The sequence below is a fragment of the Hevea brasiliensis genome, chromosome 9 (assembly GCF_030052815.1).
Source record: "Hevea brasiliensis isolate MT/VB/25A 57/8 chromosome 9, ASM3005281v1, whole genome shotgun sequence".
NCBI lineage: Eukaryota > Viridiplantae > Streptophyta > Magnoliopsida > Malpighiales > Euphorbiaceae > Hevea > Hevea brasiliensis.
The window spans coordinates 14596697-14622502 of record NC_079501.1 but is presented as its reverse complement, the minus strand read 5'-3'; the positions used below and the strand labels follow the sequence as shown (position 1 = coordinate 14622502).

The 25806-nt window shown below is 36.7% G+C and overlaps 2 protein-coding genes across 12 annotated transcripts in view; both read right to left on the bottom strand.

Moving 5' to 3' along the window:
• LOC110672839 (uncharacterized) overlaps positions 1 to 5085 on the bottom strand; it is a 34105-nt gene extending 29020 nt beyond the window's left edge. For 3 of the 11 annotated variants that reach the window (XM_021835740.2, XM_058153059.1, XM_058153061.1), the window contains exons 1-4: positions 4589 to 4787; positions 4109 to 4168; positions 3707 to 3788; positions 2981 to 3131 (exon numbers count right to left, since the gene is read on the bottom strand). Coding sequence is in view for 5 of the 11 variants with exons in the window: in XM_058153056.1 (XP_058009039.1) it covers positions 3707 to 3755 (49 nt within the window). In the remaining 6 variants the exon portion in view is untranslated. Of the gene's footprint in view, positions 1 to 2700; positions 2788 to 2980; positions 3132 to 3706; positions 3789 to 4108; positions 4169 to 4588; positions 4790 to 4942; positions 4961 to 5011 lie in introns of those variants that run through there. The other 8 variants (XM_058153057.1, XM_058153058.1, XM_058153056.1 and 5 more) reach the window with 8 other exon arrangements.
• A 16810-nt stretch (positions 5086 to 21895) lies between these two features.
• On the bottom strand, positions 21896 to 25449 carry LOC110641069 (thioredoxin reductase NTRB). The gene is made up of 2 exons (XM_021792664.2): positions 24288 to 25449; positions 21896 to 22229 (listed from the first exon to the last, which is right to left on the bottom strand). The coding sequence occupies exons 1-2, from the start codon at positions 25327 to 25329 to the stop codon at positions 22159 to 22161; spliced, it is 1113 nt and encodes a 370-aa protein (XP_021648356.2). The 5' UTR covers positions 25330 to 25449; the 3' UTR covers positions 21896 to 22158.
• Between the last annotated feature and the right edge of the window lie 357 nt (positions 25450 to 25806).

The window sequence follows — 25806 nt, the reverse complement described above, 5'->3', positions numbered from 1 at the left end:
AATGTAAATTATACTAGAAGAATTAGATCTTTAGAAGTAAAGGAAGCACTTAAGAGAATGAAAGTAGGTAAAGCCTGTGGACCCGATGAAATACCAATTGAAGTGTGGAAGTATTTGGGAGATATGGGAGTGGCATGGTTAACTAAATTATTTAATAAGATTCTAAACTCAAAGAAAATGCCTGATGAATGGAGGAAGAGTATTTTAGTACCTATTTTTAAAAATAAGGGAGACATACAGAGTTGCTCAAACTATAGGGGAATTAAACTCATGAGCCATACTATGAAGTTGTGGGAGAGAGTTGTGGAGCATCGACTACGTCATGATACTTCTATCTCTCTCAATCAATTTGGTTTCATGCCCAGTCGTTCAACTATGGAAGCAATCTTTCTCATTAGAAGCTTGATGGAGAAATATAGAGATGGGAAGAAAGATCTACACATGGTTTTTATTGATTTGGAGAAGGCTTATGATAGTGTTCCAAGAGAGGTCTTATGGAATGCGTTAGAACAAAAGAGGGTATCTATTAGGTACATACAAGTATTGAAAGATATGTATGAAGGAGCAACTACTATTGTGCGCACAGTGGGAGGGGACACAAGAGATTTTCCGATCTCAATTGGATTACACCAAGGATCAGCCATAAGCCCTTACCTTTTTACATTAGTTTTAGATGAACTGACGAAACATATACAAGAGAGTATTCCTTGGTGCATGATGTTTGCGGATGATATTGTTCTGATAGATGAGACACAAGAAGGAGTCAATAGGAAGCTAGAACTTTGGAGAAGTACTCTAGAGTCAAAGGGTTTTAAGTTAAGTAGAACGAAGACAGAATACATGCATTGCAAGTTCAGTGAAGGCCAAATTGGTGATAAGGAAGGAGTTAGTTTGAATGGAGTGGCACTGTCCCAAAGTAATCACTTTAAATATCTAGGCTCAGTTCTTCAAGTAGATGGGGGATGTGAGGAGGATGTTAGTCATAGGATTAAAGCCGGATGGTTGAAGTGGAGACGTGCCACGGGAGTTTTATGTGATCGTAAGATTCCCAATAAATTAAAAGGAAAATTTTACCGTACAGCCATACGACCGGCTATGCTATATGGTAGTGAGTGTTGGGCACTGAAAGAGTCGTATGCATCTAAGATAAGAGTTGCAGAGATGAGAATGTTAAGGTGGATGAGTGGCCATACTAGACTAGATAAAATCCGTAATGAAAGTATTAGAGAAAAGGTAGGAGTGGTGCCAATTGAAGATAAGTTGAGAGAAGGGAGATTGAGGTGGTTTGGTCATGTGAAGCGTAGACATACGGAGGCTCCAGTTAGACAAGTAGAGCACATTAGGCTAGAGGATAGAAAGAAAAAAAGGGGTAAACCTAAATTGACTTGGAGTAGAGTAGTACAGCATGACTTAGAAGCATTACACATTTCTGAGGATTTAACCCAAAATCGTTCAGAGTGGAAAAAGCGAATCCATATAGCCGACCCCAAATTTTTGGGATAAAGGCTTAGTTGAGTTGAGTTGAGTTGAGTTGAGTATTTTTTGGGCTAAGCTTATGCATCTTGGGCCTTGAAATTTATACATCTTGGACTGAAAAATTAGTTAGGCCCTTTACTATTTGGTTTAATCGGTTTTAACCGATAAAAAATCAAATCGAATTGAAAATCGAATATATTAAAAATTTCAAACCGAATCGAACCGACAGAACTAAAAACCGAACCAATTGAACCAAAATGGTTCGGTTCGGTTCGGTTTTTCGGTTTACACCGAAAACTGCACACCCCTACTCTGATACCATATATTGAAGAAGAAGAGAAGAACAGGAAAAAAAAAACAATTGGAGAATTGTAGAACGTGATAATTCCCTTCAAGCTGATTAGGGTATATATACTTGTGTACAAGAAACTAAAAAGGAAGAAATAAATATGACAACCCTTAATTACAGCCATAATTACTGTACAAAATTCTAACCCTAATTATGCACATAATCACTACAAATCTAGCAAGTATCTCAACAACAACAACAACAACAACAACAACAACAATAATAATAATAATAATAATAATATTGTTACTAATAAAATAATAATTGCTCAATCCCAGTAAGTGAAAAAACTGATTAATGTGTGATTTGGGCAATCCTTCTCACACAATATGCCTTTTAAAGTAAAGTTAGACCCATAGCATTTTATCAACATGATATCAAAGTGGTCAAGCTTAATCGCCACATAAATCTTGAGATCCGAAGTCAACTAACCTATTTGTGAGCTGTGAAGAAACGTGGATGGACTAGACAAATTTGGAGACTAGACCTAAGCCCATGCAAATAAGCATGGATGGATTGGACGATAGAGACCAAATTCAAGCCCACGTAAAGGCAAGTGACAACTAAACCTCAACAAGTCCCATCCAATTGTTCTTGATGGGAAGTATTGGAATGTGGTGTTGTAATTAAAGGGATTAAAATATATAGGCCTAGTAAATCAAAATGGCTTAGGCCATTTTGACAATTGGACATCCATGACTCAAGCCCACCAGCAGAGCCTAAGTCCACACTCCTTAAGGGCCCACTCAAGAAATTAGCAATAGTATTAGAATCGACCACAATTCGATATTGAGTGATTTGTAGATGTCTAGTACAGCAAACTTCACGATCTAGAAGTTCAATTTTGGATGTTAGAAGAGTGTGTTAAGACTCACATCACTGGGTATTAGCCAAAAATCTTCATTTGTGACTTGGACAATCCTCCTCCAAGAGGTGCCTTTTGGAGTAGATGTAGGCCCAATCTAGTTTATCAAAAACCACAACGAAGACCACAACAAAAACAACAACAATAACAATAATGATAATCAAAACAATAATTCCCATACTAGGTAATAAAAAAATTAAGAAAGATAAAGATGAACCATGCTAAGTCTATACAAGGGATAAACAAGGATGGGGCAAAAGAAAATGACAAAAATGCTCTTTAGTCTTTACCAAGTCTCTTTTCTGAAGATGACACAAAAACCTCCCCCACTAATGGTCCCGAGAACACTCAGCAGCAGGGCGTAAAAAGCAATGATGTAGATCACGATGGATATTTACCACAGATCTTGGGAGAATTTCATGCAAATTCCAGCATGGAGGCCTATTAATTATTAAACAAAAAGCATGTTCATATCATAACCAACAATATGTATCCCTTAAAGGACCATATTTATGATAGCATTCCAAGGTAGCAACCAAAAACAAATTGATTAAAGAAACATAGAAAAATAATATGCGAAGGACTGTATTCTCAGTTGGGACAATCCTCCATTCGGACGATATTTGCAAATTGGAATGTGATGTTGTGAAGATTCAAAGGGGGGAAGTCTGATATATGTTCAGCTGCTGATATTGTTTGCTCTATCATCATGTTAGGTTCAGAAGTAGCAAAATTCCCTTAGTTGGCTTCAGCATTTCTGTTGCATCTTCTCAGGCCTCATAGCAGCACTTAGCTTATTGTTTTAGTTATTCATTGTTCCTAATCCTTAATAAATGTTTATTTATCTAATTGGGACATGCTGAAACAACTCAACCTATAGCAAGACAATCTACTTTCGCATTTAATTAGAGATATTAAGCTACCCACACTAATAATGTGATAACAATAATCCAGAATAAGTATTGAAATTTTATTATAAAAGCCAGAGACATGATCATTAGAAAATGTAAACGTACATATTTGCAGGAGGATTTGAGCACTGTGTCCTACATATGATTTTCTCATCCTTCATCAGCAACACAAAGTGCTTGTAATTATCTGCAACAATTAAAAGGTAGCGATCATAACAAACATTAATAAAGAAACTTCTCTATGTAAAACTATGAAAGCAAGAATTCATATTAAACTACCAATTTTTCCTTCTTTCTATATTTTGTTAAATAGGTACTGTAGATATATGCTAATATTTCACATTTGATGTTTCAAATATCAACACACCTAGAAAATAATAATAATAATAATAATAATAATAATAATAATAATAATAATAATAAAAGCCTTTCTCCTTTTGCACAGCTTTTATCATTTTAAGCGCGCAAGATGCAGCTAGCATGAGGAATGGGAAGGTATGAAATCACCTTCACTCGGATCTTTTTCTGATTTCGAAGGCTTCAACGGTCGATCTCCCATTTGAAAACCTGCCAAACTAAGCAAATATCAGGCACACAATTGCTCAAATTAAACAATAAACAGCAACTACTGCATTGTTATGAAAAACAAATGAGACTATTGACTATGAGCCGTTTGTATCGCCGTCAGAGTAGTACTAAAAAATAATTTAAAATTAAATTTAAAAAATTTTAATTATAAAAATACTAAAATAATAAAACAAAAATTTTTTTTTTCAGTCATATCTAAAATGGTGAAAAGTAATTTGATCTCCAAACAGGCACTATGACTACAGACAGGGATGTCCACTGCCTCCCTTCACGCGCCATCTGGTTACCAAGAAAAAGGGGTTGTAATGCCTAACCTCAAATGAGGTAAAGGCTACCGAAAACCCACATAACTGAAAAAATAAATAAACAAAAGACTAAAAAAAATTAATAATTCATCACCGTAAAGAATCGGTTTTAATTCCCATTCTGAGCATTGAAACAAATGCCTTAAGACAGAGCCGAGACCTACTAAACAAGCATGCAATCTCATGAGTAAAAAATCCAACTTCGGAAGAAAATTGCAATGCTAGACCACCTCTCTCTCTGGAGTAATAATAAAATAATAGAAACAACAACAATAACATGCTAAGACCTCGTTGAAACCTCGAGTAAGAAATTCCAAAACAGATGCCAGTCACAAAGACAAAAGAGACCTTGAGAAAGCCTAGTAGAAACTAGGGCAAATTGAGACCAGCGGTGGTGTAGAAGTAGAAAAAGAAATAGAAAGGCGCAAAATGTGAAACTTAAAAGTACATTTCTTTTATATATTAGAATAACGAAGATTGGAAAATATGACGAAGGAGAGTTTGTGGCGTGCCGTACGATGGCGATCGAAACGGTGGTGGTGGTGGTGGTGGTGGTGGTGGTGGTGGAGGAGCACTGACAGTACGGACGATGGTGTATTAGTTGCTGTGACTCGTCCGTTTCGGGAGAAATACAGAGAGGAAACGATTTTTATGGTGCTGTGGACTTGACGCGACGTCGCAGTCTTTTCGAGTCTTGTTTCTTAGTAAGTTTTCCATTTATACCCCTGCTTAATTCAATTTCGACGCTTCATGTTGTGGGAGCACACGTGCTCTTATCACAATGAGACAAATCCTTAGAGCAGCTGGAGCGTCTTATGCTTTTCCTTTATTTTTCTGGAAACTAGTCAAACTCCCAAATTATTTAAATTTAATTAATAAATATTTTAATAATAATTAATTTTAAAATTTAAAAAATACTTTATCTGAAAAAGTTATAATAGAAAAATAAAAAAATATATTTTTTTAAATAATAATATAAATATTTATTCTAGCGCTAAATTATTAAAAAATGCTATATTAAAATTAATATGTTAAATATAGATTATTAAAAATTATTTTATACTGCAGTCAAAAAAAGGTTAAAAATATTTTATATTTAAATTTAAAATTTTAATTACAAAATTTTAAAATAATTACAATTTTTAAATATTAACCGTCACGATCTAACCTATGGGCCGGACCGGCACTACGACCTGGGCCAGTCTAAAACCCCCGAGGTCCGTAGTAAGCCTAATTATTCATTAACCCAACTCTAAGGCCCATTTGAGCCCAATTTCAAGAAATTAATCGGACAGAGTCCGGCCATAAAATGGACCTTCCAACGGGGAGTTTTTTACTCACCCGACCTGTAAACACAATAAATACTCAATTGGGGAGCTCAGCTCACCCTCCACATACTCAGATCAGCATAAAAATAAATGGGAGCTCAGCTCCCTCATCCAGTCCATCAATCATGCATACCATAATAAGTTTACAGGTCCAAAATAAAAATTTATATTACAGACCCAATTCAATAAATACTTCTAACACATGCGGAAATTCTAGGAGTTAATAAAATTATACAAATATTAACAGACAACCTGCGAAGGAGAAAAGTAAGTTAACCACAATAAAATCCTCCTATAGCCTGAAAAAAATATTAAACAGGAGTAAGCGTTCGACTCAGAGAGTAAAATATCAATTTTAACCATAATCTCTTTAACTATCTAAAACTAATGCACCATGTAGAGTGAAATGCAACATCAACAATATTTTCACATCATAACATCAAAAAGGTAATTTGGAGCACTCACGCACCCTGTAACATCAATCATAATATATGGGAGCTGATCTCCTATACAGCCCTCTTAAATCCAACCTGGTGCCAGCAAAGAACTCAAGCCGGACTTTCGCTTAATAAACCAAATCGGGGTCCCAGCGAAGAACTCAAGCCGTGACTACCCCCGAAAGATCGGGTCCCAGCGAAGAACTCAAGCCGTGACTACCCGTCCTATCCATAGTCCACACCACATCACACGCACGCCAACGCACGCACATTGCTCCAAATTACCACAACAACATCCATGGTACGTTAACAGTTATGAATGCAACATAAATCGTGCCTAGAGTTTAACTACATAAATATATACATATAAGTGATGCATGGGCATGCTTGAACATATAATAATATCGAAATTACAATTAAAATTAATATTTTACTCACAGACTTGACAACGATCACTGTGGCGGCTGGGCGGAGGAAGAAGGCTGTCTCGGCTCACCTGACAATTACATTACAATTATTTAATACAAATGACTCAATACAAATCAAGAAAAGACCAAATACGTTCTAAGTCGTGCCGAAAATCCGGCAGAGTCTCCCCTATACCTAAGACCTACCCAACCTGCAAAAGGGCTCAAAACACACTTCTATATTCGCAACCCATATATCCACAACTCAATCACATCACACAGCCCCTCCTGGGCCCATCAAATCAGTCATCCATCACAATATGTAAAATTTCAATTTAGTCCTTATAATTGATCATATTTGCAAAAACTGCCCAAACAATCTCTAAAAATTCTAAAACTTTGCCCCGCGGTCCTTAGCAATATTACTAGGCTATTGCAAAAAGAATCATAATTTTCTGAGCTACCACGAATATTTTATGGATTTTTTTATCCTATTTAAGCACTAGAAAATTACGAAAAAGCAAGGTTCGGGTTTACCTTTGCCGATTCCGACTTCGGGAACGCGCTCGGGATGCCTGACAATGATGGGGTAGCCAAAACCTCGATCTAATTTTGAGACTTTTCCGGTGGTGGGTCTGTCTGGCCGGAAATTCACAGACCCGGACAACTGTCAAATTCCGCGAATTGAGGATACCTACACGAAGCCTACAACACAGGGGTTAATATAAAACTTTTACGAAATTTTCTAAGCTCATTAAATGCTCGGAAAAACACTGCTAAGTTTCGTGGGACCCACCGAAAAACGGTGTCGAAAAAATTCAAAATTTATTTCGCCGTGAAGCTCTCGACGAGTGGAGCGCTCTGGTACTCTCGGTTTTCTCGTGGGGTTTATGGTTTGTGAGAAATCTAGCCCAAAGTCAAAATGGGCTAAAACTTCCCGGGCAAAAATTTGACAAACCGCTCGATGGATTTCGGTGTTCTTGGTGTCTATGGAAAGCTCTCGACGAGTATATGAGTTTAGACACAAGACCCGGTCTGATTGGTGGCCGGATTTTGGCCGGGAAGATGAACGGTCGCGCGCGCGTGCGCGTCGCTTCAGGAGCCGTTTTCCGGCCGTGGGGGAGGGGTGAGGCGGCGCGCCGGCGAGCTGGGGTGGCAGGGGAGGTGGCGGCGCAGCAAGGGGAGGAGGGAGGAGAGAGAAAAATAGAGAGAAAGGGAGGAGGAGAAACGCGCGCGGGAGAGGAAGAAGAAGGCTGGTCCGATTCGATCTGGTTCGATTCGGCCGGTTCGATTCAAAATACAAAATTTTGAATTTTTACTATGCCTTGGGACCGAAAACGAGGTCCAAAAATTTCGAAAAAATTCCAGAAAACTCAGAAAAATTTATAGACTCCAATTATATTTTTAGTTTTGCCACGTGGTCTTTAAATTAATTTTTAAAAATCATCAAAGTTTATATTTTCGGAAAATCGAACCCGATTTTTAAAATCTGAAAAATCTCAAATAATTTCTTAAAATTTAAATAAAATTAAAATATCAATAATACTCATAAAATAATAAAATTTAAAATTTTGGGGTGTTATATTCTTCCCCCCTTACAGAAAATTCGTCCTCGAATTTTACACAAGACAGAATAAAGTACATGATTACACATTGAACAGATAAGGGTACTTGCTATGCATGTCCCGTTCTGTCTCCCAGGTGCATTCTTCCACTGACTGTATAATGGTCCGGCCCACTAGTGATATTGTCCGCTCTGATACCACTAAATGTGACGCCCCTTACCCGTCTACCGTATAGCCGAGCAAGAAGTGCCACATTCGGTGCCGGAGCACCCTATCTTGTTTTATCATATCTATTGTAAACTTTTGATGTCATTTAAAACATGTATTCTATGAGTAGAAATTTTTTTTTTTTATATATATCTTATTTCTGTGGAGACCCGGACAGATCCTCCTCTGTTTTATTAGCATCTGGCGGATTCCACTAATCACCTGTTAACATGTTCATATTCATTTTACACATTTCCATATCATATTCTCATGTATCATATCATTTACAATTATTTATGAGATCTCAAAATGAAGTATTATCTATTGCATTCATATAGAAATTCATAGATAATAAATTACAAGTTTTCATTTCAATCTCAAAGTTTAATTACAAGTCCAAAATGAAATACATCATAAACTAGTAATTACATCATGACTAAACATAATGAACCAAAATACTAGTCTATACATGGGCCCTACCAAAATACAACAGACCGGTGAGGTGACTCGACAATGGCGGATCCGATCAAAGCTCACGCGGTGTACTCATGGTGCTCTTCTGCTGGTGATCTCTCCAGTACCTACGCGATGGAAAACCAACGCGCTAAGCATAACGCTTAGTGGTACATAATTTATAATAACAATAATTTAATAATTTGAAATAATATATGCAACTCATAATTTCTGGGTATTTTACATTTTTATTGCTCTTTGGAAATAATTAACATTATTGGGATCTTTTATGATTACTTATTGTATTTTAAGTCTTAATTAATTTTTTTTTTCAGTGCCTAAGAAAACCTATAACAAATTATAAAAGCTGGATACATGGGAGTATACGGGTTAGACAGCCATATATCTACCCTGTATACATCCATCGAGCCACGAGGCGGTATCGGGCACGAGACATTGTCGGAGCTTGTAAAGCCAGAATAAAGTAGGCACGATAGCCAGTAAGTAGGCATATAGCCTGTAGAACAATCATACCAGACATATATTGTCAGTTCATGATTTTCTCGGTAGGCAGTACTGCTATCTGTAGTCCCTAATTGGTATACCAATTTATCCAACTAAATAAATAAGTCTAGATATACTATGGGCAATTAAATATTTTTAATTAATTTAGCACTATTCACTATTACTATTATCTAGTACTGTTCATTGGTACCATAAATTTCATATTAATAGGACATTAGTCCTAATTTACATATTCATATCATTTTTAATATTAAATTTTCCTTATGAGTATTTTAATTATCCTATAGAGCATTTTTCCCATGAATCTTTCTTTAGGTTCATGTTGATGTGTTATCTTTATCTAGGAATTTGACTAGGTTGGGATGTCTATTTAGTCACAATTCCTTCATAACAATTGCTCCTCTATGTTTAAACTTGAATTTCAGTTTTTGAATCACTGAGTTTGGGGTTATAGAACTCAAGTTATGGTCAAAATACCAAAGGAATAGTATTTTGAGACATTTTCTGGGTTGGCAGTTTCAGTGACCCAACTTGTGTTAACAATTTGAATTGGTTAAAGGAAAAACTGGGTTAAGTGGTCTTCATGAAAAGTGTAGCCCTATGTCTAAACTTTCCATGCTTAAAATTTTAGGTCATTTGGACCAGTATAGAGAGAGGTATGACCAAATGAACATGTACTGTTCATTTGGTCATTTTCTGGGTTGGCAGTTTCAAATGTAATGGCCCGGCCCACTAGTGATATTGTCCGCTCTAGGCTGAAGCCCTCACGGTTTTAAAACGCGTCACTAGGGGTTACGAACCACCAACTTATAAACCCAGCATCTCTCCCGTGTTTTGCCGATGTGGGATTTGCCTAGGGTGTTACAATCCACCCCCCTTATGGGACTCAGCGTCCTCGCTGAGGTTTGCCCCACCATCGTTCAAGGTTGCACGCAGAGCGGCTCTGATACCACAAATGTAATGGCACGGCCCACTAGTGATATTGTCCGCTCTGGGCTGAAGCCCTCACGGTTTTAAAACGCGTCACTAGGGGTTATGAACCACCAACTTATAAACCTAGCATCTCTCCCGTGTTTTGCCGATGTGGGATTTGCCTAGGGTGTTACAGACTGGCTCCTCCACAAAACCTTAACCATAGGGATCTGTTTTGATCTTAGCTGTCTCACTTGGTAGTCCACTATGGCTACAGGTTGCTCCTCAAATGTCAGATTCTCTTTTAGTTCTATTACATCCAGCTGTAGTACATGAGAAGGATCTGGAATGTATTTCCTGAGCATGGAGATGTGAAACACAGGATGAACGTGAGAAAGGTTGGGTGGTAGTTCCAACCGGTAGGCAACTGCTCCAATTCTATCAGTAACCTCAAAAGGTTCAATATACCGAGGTGCCAACTTGCCCTTCTTTCCAAATCTCATGACTCCCTTCATTGGAGAAACCTTCAGGAATACATAGTCACCCACTGCAAACTCCACATCCCTCCGTCTGGGGTCTGCATAACTCTTCTGCCTACTGGAAGCTGTTTTCAATCGTTCCCTGATTAAAGGAACTATCTCTAAAGTGTACTGCACTAGGTCTACATCATGCACCTTCGCTTCCCCCATTTCTGTCCAACACAAAGGAGACCTACACTTTTTTCCATATAGTGCCTCATAGGGTGCTATTCCTATGCTGGAATGGTAACTGTTGTTGTAGGCAAACTCCACCAAAGCTAGCTGATCATCCCATTGACCTCCAAAATCCAAGATACTCATGCGAAGCATGTCTTCCAGTGTTTGGATTGTCCTTTCGGACTGTCCGTCTGTCTGAGGGTGGAAAGCAGTACCAAAGTTCAACTGTGTGCCAAGTGCCTCCTGTAACTTTCTCCAAAATCGAGAAGTGAACTGGGGCCCTTTGTCAGATATTATGGAATCAGGAACTCCATGCAATCTGACTATTTCTCGAATGTAGAGTCGGGCATACTGTGCAACAGAATATGTGATCTTCACTGGCAAGAAGTGAGCTGATTTAGTTAAGCGGTCTACAATTACCCATATCGAATCATATCCTCGCGTGGTACGAGGCAACCCAGTCACAAAATCCATAGTAATCATTTCCCACTTCCATTCTGGGATAGGGAGCTCTTGCAGCTTCCCTTACGGTCTTTGGTATTCAAACTTCACCTTCTGACAAGTCAAGCACTTGGACACAAAATCTGCTATGTCTCTCTTCATGCCATTCCACCAATAGCTATCTTTCACATCATGGTACATCTTGGTGGAACCTGGGTGGACATTGTACAGTGTATAGTGTGCCTCTCGCATGATTTCATCTCTGAGATTGTCCACATCAGGCACACATATCCTAGAACCTTGCACTAGGGCGCCATCATTGGCAAATCCAAACTCACCACCTTCACCTTGCTATACTCTTTCTATGATTTTCATCAATTGTTGGTCTCTGTGCTGGGAAACTCTAACTCTGTCTCTCAAGTCTAGCCTCACTGAAAAATGAGCCAACAATACCCCCTCATCTGAAAGATCTAGGATTAAACCTTGATCCATCAAATCCTGTACTTCCTGAATCAACGGTCACTTCTTTACTGAAATGTGTGCCAAACTGCCAGAAGATTTTCTGCTCAAAGCATCTGCTACAACATTAGCCTTCTCAGGGTGGTACTGGATGGTGCAATCATAGTCTTTCAGAAGCTCCATCCATCTCCTCTGTCTCAAGTTTAAATCCCTTTGTTGGAAGATGTACTTCAAATTCTTATGGTCGGTGTATATCTCGCACACTTCACCATACAGGTAGTGTCTCCAGATTTTTAGTGCAAAGATTACAACCGCCATTTTCAAGTCATGGGTGGGGTAGTTCTGCTCATGCCTCTTCAGCTGCCTTGAAGCATAAGCCACTACCTTTCCATTCTGCATCAAAACACACCCTAAGCCAACTCTGGAGGCGTCACAATACACGGTGTATCCTTCACCACTCATAGGTAGTGTCAACACAGGGGCAGTGGTTAGACACTCCTTAAGCTTCTGGAAACTCTCCTCACAATGATCTGTCCAAATGAATGGAACATTCTTCCTGGTCAACTTAGTTAGGGGAGCCGCTATCCTGGAGAAATCTTGCACAAAACGCCTATAGTAGCCAGCTAGACCCAGAAAACTTCGCACCTCAGTGACTGTTGTAGGCCTAAGCTAATCAGTTACAGCTTCAATTTTCTTTGGATCCACTTGAATACCTTCACTAGAAACCATGTGTCCCAAGAATGAGATGCTTTCTAGCCAAAATTCACATTTTGAAATTTTGGCATATAGCTGGTGCTCCCTCAAAGTCTGCAACACCATCCTCAAGTGCCACACGTGTTCTTTCTCGGTCTGAGAGTATACCAAAATGTCATCTATGAATACAATGACAAAACAGTCAAAAAATGGCTTGAACACCCGGTTCATCAAATCCATGAAGGCTGCTGGTGCATTAGTGAATCCAAAAGACATCACCAAGAACTCATAATGACCATATCTTGTCCTGAATGCCTTTTTGGACACGTCCTCATTCCTGATTCTCAACTGATGGTAGCCTGATCGCAGGTCTATCTTGGAAAAGAATCTAGCTCCTTGGAGCTGATCAAACAGATCATCGATCCGAGGAAGTGGATACTTGTTCTTCACAGTCACCTTGTTCAGCTGTCTATAGTCAATACACAACCTCAATGACCCATCTTTCTTTCTTACAAATAGCACAGGAGCGCCCCAGGGTGAAGTGCTCGGGCGTATGAAACCCTTGTCCAAAAGCTCCTGTAGTTGCTCCTTTAGCTCTTTCAATTCTACTGGTGCCATCCTGTAAGGCGGCATTGAAATGGGGTTTGTACCCGGCACAACATCAATGCAGAACTCTATTTCCCTTCTTGGTGGCAATCCTGGAAGCTCCTTAGGGAAGACATCCATGAATTCTCTGACAACAAGAACATTTTCCATGTTGACACCTTCTACAGATGTATCTCTCACCAATGCCAAATACCCTTGACATCCACGCCTCAACATTTTCTAGCACTAATTGCTGACACTAAATTATATGGAGCCACGCTCCTGTCACCATCAAAGCTAAACTCTTCCACACCAGGTATGTGGAAATACACCTTTTTGTTCCTGCAATCTAAAGTGGCATAATGAGTTGCCAACCAATCCATCCCTAAGATTACATCGAAATCCATTACCGGTAGAGGAACCAAGTCTGCTGGGAGGATCTTTCCATCCACTACCACTGGACTACCCGGAAAAACCATATCTACATCTATGTTGTCGCTAAGTGGGGTAGCTACCGACAAAGGGCATTCTAAAGTTATAGGGTTTCTACCCAATCTCATGGCAAACACAGAGGAGACAAATGAGTGCGTAGCACCCGGATCTATTAAAACACGAGCCTCATGGGAACAGACCAGAAGTATACCTGCCACAACTGCATTTGAAGCCTGAGCAACCTGGTGGGTCAGGGTGAAAACTCGAGCTTGACCCCTACCCTGAGTGGCAAAACCCTGATACTGACTTCTACCTCCTGATCTGCCTCCATATCTACGTCCCCCTTGTCCTCGGCCCTGTTAGCCACTGAACTGACTGCCTGCCATGCTAGAAGCACCCGGATACAACCGTCGAAGAACATTTGCAATAGAATCTTGTGACCCCATCTGTGGCTCGCTGAACACGGGGCATTCCCTAGCAAAGTGACCTGGTTGGCCACACCTGAAGCATACTCCTGAACCCATCAAACAAGGTCCTGAATGTCCTCTTCCACACTGTGCACAAGGTGCCAAGGAGGATCCTGAACGGACCAGGCTGCTGTACCCAATCGTGACCACTTCTTTGGATCGGTGCCACAGTGCAATCCTCGAGGTTTGTGTCTAAAACCACTCTTCTTGTTCCTACTCTTTCCTCTGTAATTACTTTGGCCACCACTATCCGGAGTACCCATTTGGGGAACACCTGAAGAACCCTCTGCTCTGTTTTTCTTTGCTCTTCCGCTGTCATCCACAGCATAGCTAATCTCTATCTGTCTGGCTCGATCAACCACCACATCAAAAGACTGATCCGAAATCATGGCCAGGTTTGCATACCTCCTGTCAAGCCCCTTTAGGAATCTCTTCACCTTCATAGTTTCTGTAGCTACCGCTGTAGGGGCATATCTGCTCAATTCCAGAAATTCTGTAGCATATTCATCTGGACTGCCATTACGTCTTAAGGCCTCAAAGGCCCAGCTTCGATCTCTCAAGCTTTACGCACAAACCGATTGATGAACAGTTCCACAAACTGAGTCCACGACAAACCCTCCATCCGAGGTAATATGTAGTCATTCATCCATTGTCTAGGCATAGGCCCCATGACATGCTGCATACACTCTATAAGTCTTCTATTAGTCAACTGTAATTCTGTTCCTGCCTGTCTGCAGGAATCTAAAAATCGATATGCATCATCTGACATATCATAAGTACCAGGCACCAACTTCTTAAAATTGATTATCTGTTTGTAACATTCCCCTCTTGGTGCGGTGGACTGCTGCTGCTGTGGAGGGTGGACCATATACTGCGCCATCATATCGATGGTTCTCTGCAACCCAGCTAGAGTAGTTGCCATTGGGTCCATGGGACCCTGTGCCATAAAAGACTGATCCTGTACTGGTGGCAACTGCTCTTCTACTTGAGCAGCTCTAGGTCTCCTACCCTGCCTCTTCGGGGCAGGCGCCTCATCCTGTGCCGACACCTCGTCAGGCACATTTGGTTCTGGTGCAGTGGCAGCTCTCTTGCTTCTACGCATTTTCCTGAAATTCAGCAACATTAGCCCACAAAATTCAAAACTGCACATTACACAGCTCTATAGACTCATATTTATACACAATATATGGAGCAGAAACTATAAGCAAAGATGACAATGCAAGACGAATGTGAACCCTATTTTCTGCATGTGACTCCTAGTAGACTCTTCCCAACACTTTAGACAATTATTCCCTATGAATCTGGAGCCTAAGCTCTGATACCACATTTGTCACGACCCAACCTATGGGCCGAACCGGCACTAGGACCTGGGCCAGCCTAAAGCCCCCGAGGCCCGTAGTAAGCCTAACTATTCATTAACCCAACTATAAGGCCCATTTGAGCCCAATTTCAAGAAATCAACCGGACAGAGTCCGGCCATAAAATGGACCTTCCAACGGGGAGTTTTTGACTCACCCGACCTGTAAACACAATAAATACTCAATTGGGGAGCTTAGCTCACCCTCCACATACTCATATCAGCATAAAAATAAATGGGAGCTCAACTCCCTCATCCAGTCCATCAATCATGCATATCATAATAAGTTTACAGGTCCAAAGTAAAAATTTATATTACAGACCCAATTCAATAAATACTTCTAACACATGCGGAAATTCTAGGAGTTAATAAAATTATACAAATATTAATAGACAACCTACGAAGGAGAAAAGTAAGTTAACCACAATAAAATCCTCCTGTAGCCTGAAAAAAATATTGAACAGGAGTGAGCGTTCGACTCAGAGAATAAAATATCAATTTTAACCATGATCTCTATAACTATCTAAAACTAATGCACCCTGTAGAGTGAAATGCAACATCAACAACATTTTCACATCATAACATCAAAAAGGTAATTTAGAGCACTTACGCACCCTGTAACATCAATCATAATATATGGGAGTTGATCCCCTATACAGCCCTCTTAAATCCAACCTGGTGCCAGCAAAGAACTCAAGCCGGACTTTCGCTTAATAAACCAAATCGGGGTCCCAGCGAAGAACTCAAGCCGTGACTACCCCCGAAGGATTGGGTCCCAGCGAAGAACTCAAGCCGTGACTACCCGTCCTGTCCATAGTCCACACCACATCACACGCACGCCAACGCACGCACACTGCTCCAAATTACCACAACAACATCCATGGCATGTTAACAGTTATGAATGCAACATAAATCGTGCCTAGAGTTTAACTACATAAATATATGCATATAAGTGATGCATGGGCATGCTTGAACATATAATAATATCGAAATTACAATTAAAATTAATATTTTACTCACAGACTTGACAACGGTCACTGTGGCGGCTAGGCGGAGGAAGAAGGCTGTCCCGGCTCACCTGACAATTACATTACAACTATTTAATACAAATGACTCAATACAAATCAAGAAAAGACCAAATACGTCCTAAGTCGTGCCGAAAATCCGGCAGAGTCTCCCCTATACCTAGGACCTACCCAACCTGCAAAAGGGCTCAAAACACACTTATATATTCGCAACCCATATATCCACAACTCAATCACATCACACAGCCTCTCCTGGGCCCATCAAATCAGTCATCCATCACAATATGTAAAATTTCAATTTAATCCTTATAATTGATCATATTTGCAAAAACTGCCCAAACAATCTCTAAAAATTCTAAAATTTTGCCCCGCGGTCCTTAGCAATATTACTAGGCTATTGCATAAAAAATCATAATTTTCTGAGCTACCACGAATATTTTATGGATTTTTTTATCCTATTTAAGCACTAGAAAATTACAAAAAAGCAAGGTTCGGGTTTACCTTTGCCGATTCCGACTTTGGGAACGTGCTCGGGATATCTGACAATGGTGGGGTAGCCAAAACCTTGATCCAATTTTAGACTTTTCTGGTGGTGGGTCTGTCTGGCCGGAAATTCACAAACTCGGACAACTGTCGAATTCCGCGAATTGAGGATACCTACACGAAGCCCACAACAAGGGGGTTAGTATAAAATTTCTACGGAATTGTCTAAGCTCATTAAATACTCGAAAAAACACTGCGAAGTTTCGTGGGACCCACTGAAAAACGGTGTCGGAAAAATTCGAAATTTATGTCGCCGCAAAGCTCTCGACGAGTGGAGCGCTCTTGTACTCTCGGTTTTCTCGTGGGGTTTACGGTTTATGAGAAATCTAGCCCAAAGTCAAAATGGGCTAAAACTTCCTGGGCAAAAATTGGACAAACCGCTCGATGGATTTCGGTGTTCTTAGTGTCTATGGAAAGCTCTCGACGAGTATATGAGTTTAGACACAAGACCAGGTCCGATTGGTGATCGGATTTTGGCCGGGAAGACAAATGGTCGCAGCGTCTTGTCGCCAGGAGCCGTTTCGGCGTTCCAGCGGCGACTGCCGTGGAGAGGGTGAGGCGCGCCGACGAGCTGGGGTGGCAGGGGAGGTGGCGGCCTGGCAAGGAGAGGAGGGAGGAGAGAGAAAAAGAGAGAGAAAGGGAGGAGGAGAAAAGCGCGCGGCAGAGGAAGAAGAAGGAAGAAGAAGGTTGGTCCGATTCAACCGGTCCGATCCGATCCGGTTCGATTCGGTCGGTTCGATTCAGCATACAAAATTTTGAATTTTTACTCTGCCTTGGGACCGAAAACGAGGTCCAAAAATTCCAAAAAAATTTCAGAAAACTCAGAAAAATTTGTAGACTCCAATTATATTTTTAGTTTTGCCACGTGGTCTTTAAATTAATTTTTAAAAATCATCAAAGTTTATATTTTCGAAAAATCGAACTCGATTTTTAAAATCCGAAAAATCTCAAATAATTTCTTAAAATTTAAATAAAATTAAAATATCAATAATACTCAAAATAATAAAATTTAAAATTTTGGGGTGTTACATTAACCTTCAATCCAAGTTTGTGATAATTTTTATATTATTATTTTTCATTTATTAGTAAAGAAGTATTTTCAAAGTAATAATACGTGGCATTTTTTTTTTAAATTTATTATGTGTCATATTTTATAAATATTTTTTTTATTAATTATTATTTAATTATTTAATTTATTTTTTAATTATTATTATTATTATTATTTATAATATTATCTCAATATTTATGATTTAAATTATTTTTTTTAATTTAATTTTTAAAAATTAAGATTTTTTATAATTAAATGTAATATTTAAAAATTATTTATATAATTTTATAAATGCTAATTACTATTTAATTTTTTATTTTTCTTTTAATTATCATTATTATTTACAATACTATCTTAATATCTATGATTTAAATTATTATTTTTTTAAAATTTAATTTTTAAAAATTTAGACCTTTTATGATTAAATATAATATTTAAAAATTATTTATATTATTTTTTTATAAATTTATTTATATAAAAATATTGTTTACCAAATGTTACCTCTATTGTAATAATAATAATAATAATAATAATAATAATAATAATAATAATAATAATAATAATAATAATAATAAGTCATTGATAGCCGTTGGTTTAAAAAAGTTAACCATTAATTTACTATCTTATAATTAATTATTATATAATTTAATAAATTTTAAATTATTTCGTATCTTTAATAACTATTTTTGTTTTATTGTTACATTTTATATTATTTTTATTATGAAATCTTTGTTAAAAATTTTAAGAGATAAAAAGTGTAATTTAACTAAAAAAGTTATAAAAATAAAATACAAATATTTAATTTATTTATAATTAATGTGCATTATTTTTTATGTTAATAATTTAATATTATTTTTATTTCACTTTTCTAAGATTTATTATTATTATTATTATTATTATTATTATTATTATTATTATTATATGACCAACTTAAGACTATTTAATTAAAACGGCCAAGTAAATAAGAAATATTTTACTATTGTAAAAATTAAATTTGAATGCTTTTATTATTTTTTTAATTAAATAATATTTAATTATAAATTAATTTTTTATTTAAATATTTTTTTTTTGTCTATATATAGACATGTGATGCACATTAAATAGTTTTTATTTATTTTAATACTTTTTATTTCACCTAAATGTTCTCAATTTTTTTTTATTTACACTTTTTTTTATTATTTTTTTCAAAAATTATTAGTTATTTTTGTCAAAATTTATTTATTTAAATATATTTAATTAATATATATTTTTTTTATAAATTTCTTATTTAATATTTCTTAAACTTTTGAATATTCTATTTCATTATAATTATATACCTAATATATTATAACTAATATTTTAATTATTCATATATTATTATCATTAATTTTAATATAATTATTTTTAAATTTTAATTAAATATCTATATTTTTATACATAAATTATCTCTCAATTATATTTTTATTTAAAAATAGAATTTTAAAAATAAATTACAAAAATGATTGCATCAAAAATTTAGCTATAAATAAAAATTATTAAAAAAAAAAAGTTATATATTTAAATTATGAATCTGTCTTTTAAAAAATAGTATGTATTTTTAATATTTATTATATTAATAAAAAATAATGATATTTTAAAATTTTAATTTTTATTAAATGTATTTATTTTATAATATAAATTTATGTTAAGTGATGATCATTTTTGTCAAATAATTATCTTATAAAAAATATATTAGATTAATAAAAGAAATTTACACTTAAATATAGTATTTTTAAAAAATAATATAATAGAATATCATTTTTAATTAATAATAATGTTATATATTTTTATTATTATTAAAATTAAATAATTCAATTCATTACTAATAATTTAATATTTTTATTATATTAATAACAAAAAATTATATATTCATATATTTTTAAAAATAATATTATTTTATTATTAATCTAATGTATTTTTTATAATTTATAAAAATTAAATATCAATTTATATAAATTACGAGATAAAATATAAAAATTTATAAATTTTAAATTATTTTTTAATAAAGTAATTTTATTACATTTTAAACGAAATAATTATGAAAATTATTATTAATATATGTATAAAAAAATTAAATAAATATTTTAATTAATTATATCATAAATTAATTAAAATTTATTATTATAACAGATAAAAATTTATTCAAATTAAATTAAATAAAAGAAAAATTTTAATTTAAAATTAATTTAATAATAATAATAATTTATTTTAATTAAAATATAATTAAAAATAAATTAAAAAATAAAAATTATAAATTATTCATACATAATATTGACATCATGCTAGTTGTCTATAATTATTAAGATATTCATTTAAAGAATGTTTACTATGATTACTTTTTATTTAATTTGTTATTAATTATCTACAATTATTAAGATATCCATTTAAAAAATGCTTATGATGATTTTTTTTTATTTACAAAATTGTAAGTTTCATATTTTTAAATTTAAGAAATAATAATTTTTTTTTAATAATGGTAAGTGGCCTTTAAATTAGTGTTTGAACAGTGTACCGTTATAATTCAAAAATAAAATTCAATCATTCTAATTTGATATTTTGTTTATTTTTTTTTTCAAAAAAAAGGATTTGACAATCGGAGTTTTTCATACATGTATATAATTTCGCCGTTTAATGCATTGGATATGCCGTTTCATGATATGTCCACATACTTGGGAGAAATTATATAATGTCAAACTGATTTTATATCTGGAAATGGTAAATAAATAGTGTTTACATAAACATATAAATATGATTATATTTTAAAAAAAATAATGAGGCAGTTATAAAATTATGAAATCCGCTCATATATACTTATTAAAACCCACACATATGTTTGTATATTCAAACATTATTGAATTGTAATCCATATAGATATTCTACAACTGTTTTATTGTATAATTTATTCATGCTTTGGACGTGTTGAGTTTCCAATTTTTTCTCTTCCCAGTTCTCACTCTCACCTCTCCTCCCATGCTGCATATTCTCACAAGCATCACCTCACTCCTCTCACATCACTTGCCTTCCGCATGGCCAGCCCCTCTCACGCTTCACTGCAATTGCAAATCTGTGCCTCTCTTATTGCAAGCTTTGCAGCCTTCCTTTTGTTTCCTCCCTCACCATTCGTTTCATATCTCCTGCTCTTGTCTACCTCTACAAGTCGATGCCTCCTCTTCAAAGAGTCAAGACTCAGAGGTAACAAAAATTTTCCTTTCTGAATTCGATTTATTTTTAATTTTTTAATTTGGACTTTTCAGGTTTCCAACTTGATTTCATTATTTGGTTATTAATCACGTCCAATTGTTCTTCAATGTATCCCTAATGCGACTGGTTACTACGAATGAGTTGAGTTGATTTAGTCTGTAAGTTGTAAAAGATGATAAATGATAATGCACTGTTTCTTCTGGTTCTTGCTCTATCTCGACATTCTCAAAAGTTGATGCCAATTCTTGGTAGATGAAAAATCATTCCTAATTCCCTTCTGGCTCCTTCTCATTGGTTCATGGTTCCAAACTCCACCGTTTGCAAATTACACCAGCAGGTCGAAGCACAAATAGGATCACCCTTGGCTCAATTGGACTATCGTTGTAAAATGTACCACCAGCATGCCCAAAAACAGACTCATCAACAAGGTGCAATTCAGCAGCACAACTCCAACTTATATATATATAAAGAAAAACTCGCGATTCATTCACCATACTGTAGCCAACTGATTTCTACGATATTCAAAACATTTATAAATCAATCAACGGCCAATGCACTGTGCGCTTGGATCCAGTACTGTTGGATATAAGTCAGCACCAACAATTTAAAATTTCCACCATTCATTAATTAAATACGAAATCAGATGAAAGGAAAGGCGTACACAAAATTACATCCCACGAATTCCATTTCAAATTGAATTGGTAAAATGAGCGAACATAAATTCAATCAAGTTCATTTTGTAACGAAACGTTGAATATTGTCCGACTAAATGACTGCAATGTGTCCAGTGAGGTACTTTGTCCCTTTGTTGTTTAAAAATTACATATCACTGGGTAGCTCCCATGTACCTCTTATATCTTAGATAGTCAATCACTCTTACCTTCCTGGGAACCAATCTCTTGCAAGTAATGTTCTGCTTCCAAGGCAGCCATGCAACCTGCAACATCAGGAAGCAAAACACTTCAATTTAATCAGAACCTAAGATGGTTGTGAAACCATGGTAAGCTAAACAAAATACAACCCTTTTTTTTCTGTCTATTGACGACATTGAAAGCATTCTTCAATTTTGTATAATCAATAGTATCTTTTAAATCAATGCTGAAGCAGAAGACTTCAAATTAATCAGAATAAGAATCAAACTGAGATGGTTGTGAAACCATGGAAGGCTAAACAAGATACAAGTTATTGATTTAAAAGATACAATTGATCATACAAAATTGAAGAATGCTTTCAATGTAATCAACAGAGAAAGGCAAAAAGAAAAAAAGGATTGCCAGTTCTATGAAGTGTAGATGTCTGAATACACCATCAATGCAGAGAACAACAAACATTTGGCATCTTTTTCTAACAGTGAGGGTTGGGATATGTATTCAGATGGCAGAATAATCAACAAAGGAAAGTTAAAATGGGTAAAGCTTTTAGTAATTGTGCACTTTTTAGCCTGCTTGTACTCAGCATACTACTGCGATTTTTTCATATGATGTCAATACCTTCTAAAATTTTGCAAATGGCCCCAAATGATGTACATGGACGTCATGTAAATTGGGTTCACGCTTAAAACACAACAGTTTTTTGAGTGCCAAATGTGGCCGATAGCAAAGGATATTACAAAGTTTTTGCCACTTGGGAAATGTCAGACCGGTAAGAGTTGCATCTAAACAGAATGACAGTGTAAATGAGCCAGGCCTAATTATGTATCCACATTTTGATCTTAGCCTGTTACGTTAAGAATGTGTTTAAGCTTCTATAGCTCAAGCAGATATCAAACATTCATGCCCACAAACCAGTACCAAAAAGACAATAAGCTCAAACAAACAGGCTAATCATGTATCTAACGTTCTGAGATATCAGGATACTTGTTAAGATTGGTTTAAAGCATTTTCAAAACCTGATCATAATCAGACATCCAAGCTGCATAAACCAAATACCAAACAAACTCAATCTTGGACTGATTCACCAAGCTTCATCAAACAAGCAAGAATAATCATGGTCTAAAGGGGTCCCAAAGAATATGGCAAAATGAAGTTACTCTTCTCAAGTTTATAAATACTGATATGGTCAAATAACTGGGTATATTCACACAAGGGCCTATTCAAGTTAGGGCACAGCCCTTTAGGAGCATAGTCGTCAAATCAGAGCTCAACAAACCGAGCAGGATCTTGACCTACTGTACATAAAGAGTGTTGCAATAGAATCTAATATGAGACAGAGAGAGAAAAAGAGAAGATACAGATTAATCCAAAGAAAAGGCAAACATTTTTGGTCAAGCTACCAGATAAACAGCAAACAGGGAAAGCATTCAGTAGACATCTAAAATTCACCTCCTCTGATGTTTGACTAAAAAATTATGGAACCACAGTTTATAGGAAAATTGTGTTTATTTATATTTATGGGCAGAGCATAAACTGCACAAAAATGCAAAAGCCAGAAAATAACTCTAAATACAGAAGAAAGAAATGGTTTAATCAGATAAGCCACTTAAAGAATAAGTGATCCAACAATATCTCCACACAATTTTAAGAAGGAAGTCGTAATCCCATCAAAGCCCTTTTATTTTGCTCCAAAATCTAATGAGTAACAAGGGTAATAAAACATAAAATCCAAAATCTAACAAAAATCACAATGAAAAAGAAAAGTAATTGATCCTATATTGCACATTTGAGTATATCACACGAAAAAGGAGTATTTTTAATTGAAAAATAACACCAGTAGGATCAAATGACAGATTTCCTTTTAATTTATTTACCTAATCATAAAAAGAGAATCAAGAAGGATCAAGCTAACACCATTAACCATATAACAATATTAAAATAATGCATTCGTCCAGCTGCCAAGAATTCAGGATGAGGTGAGTTACTAATATAGTATTATGTTTATGGCTGACATTTGAAGGCTTGAAGCTATACTGAAACCATTCAAGTCTAGAGTCGAAGAGCAAATAGTTAATGAAATTTAAGATGAAAAGGGCACAAGTGAGAGAAGAAGAGAGACAAACCAGTGCCGGCAGCAGTAACAGCCTGCCTGTACTTCTTGTCCTGGACATCTCCAGCGGCAAAAACACCACGTACACTGGTCTGGGTGGTGCCTGGTTTGGTCATAACGTAACCATCGGAGTCGAGTTGTAGCTGCCCATCCAAGAACTTGGTAGCAGGCTCATGCCCAATGGCAAAGAACAATCCAGACACCTTCAAATCAGATACTTGTCCAGTCGCGACGTTCTTCACCTGCAGCCCACCCAACAGGCGTTCTCCGTTAGCCTCCACCACCATCGAATTCCAAATGACCTCGATCTTAGGATTGCTCAAGGCCCTATTCTGCATAATCTTCGAAGCTCTAAAGGCATCCCTCCTGTGAATTATATAGACTTTGGATCCATACTTGGTGAGAAAGTTGGCTTCTTCCATGGCCGAATCCCCTCCGCCAATCACGGCCAGAGGCTTGTCCCTGAAAATTGGGGCGGCCCCATCGCATACCGCACAGGCCGAGATGCCTCGATTCCAGAAGGTGTCCGAACCAGGGAAGTTAAGGCGCTTGGCAATGGCGCCGGTGGCGACGATGACAGAATCAGCGAGGACGGCCTTGGAATCGGTGAACACCTTGAAGGGATTGGAGGAGAAATCGACCTTGTTAACGGTTTCGGTGAAGATCTGGGTACCGAAGCGAATGGATTGGGCGCGGCATCGGTCCATAAGCTCGCCGCCCTGAATCCCCTCAGGGAAACCGGGGAAGTTCTCAACCTCGGAGGTGGTAGTAAGCTGGCCACCAGGAGCGATGTCGTTGGCCATCCAACCCTCAAAAAGAATGGGCTTGAGCTCGGCACGGGCAGCGTAGATGGCAGCAGTGTGAGCGGCAGGGCCGCTGCCGATGATGCAGAGACGGGTCTTGAGATCCTCCATGGCGTTGGTTGTGGTTAACTTAGGAGCAGAGGAGGAGGAGGCAGTAGACAGAGAAGAGGCAGCGACAGAAGTGGTGGCGAGTCCAATAAAGCTGCGCGCTCTTTTGAGAATACTTCTAAGGCTGCTAGGGGTTCGATTCATATTTCCCCCCGCTTCACGTTCTCTTTATCCTCAGCCTCTTTTTCCTTTTCTACTCACACGCGCTCTGGCGCCAAAACGTGTTTGGTTCCCTCCAAATCGTACGCGAGAAAAATGTGAAATAATTTCACTCATTGAAAGGAAGAGCGCAGCATAACGTAGCCATTAACCAACCTGTGACTTCTCCATGCCAATTCAAAATTTTTGTTCCTTGCTTTGGTTCTTCCGTCTGGTCAAATTGCATAAATTAAGTGATCCTTTCATTCGCTATCAATTTTACACGTAAATTTCATTTTTTTTTTCTTTTAATTTGCAATATATGTTATAGTAATTTGTATGATAGCAAACATATTGAAATAGATAATTTACAATTGCCATATTAATGCTATTTTATATTTAAGCATTTATCGGATTAATCGGTTATACAATCAAATTTAATTAAATTGGGAAATCATTTATGCTGAACAACATTTTGGTTTT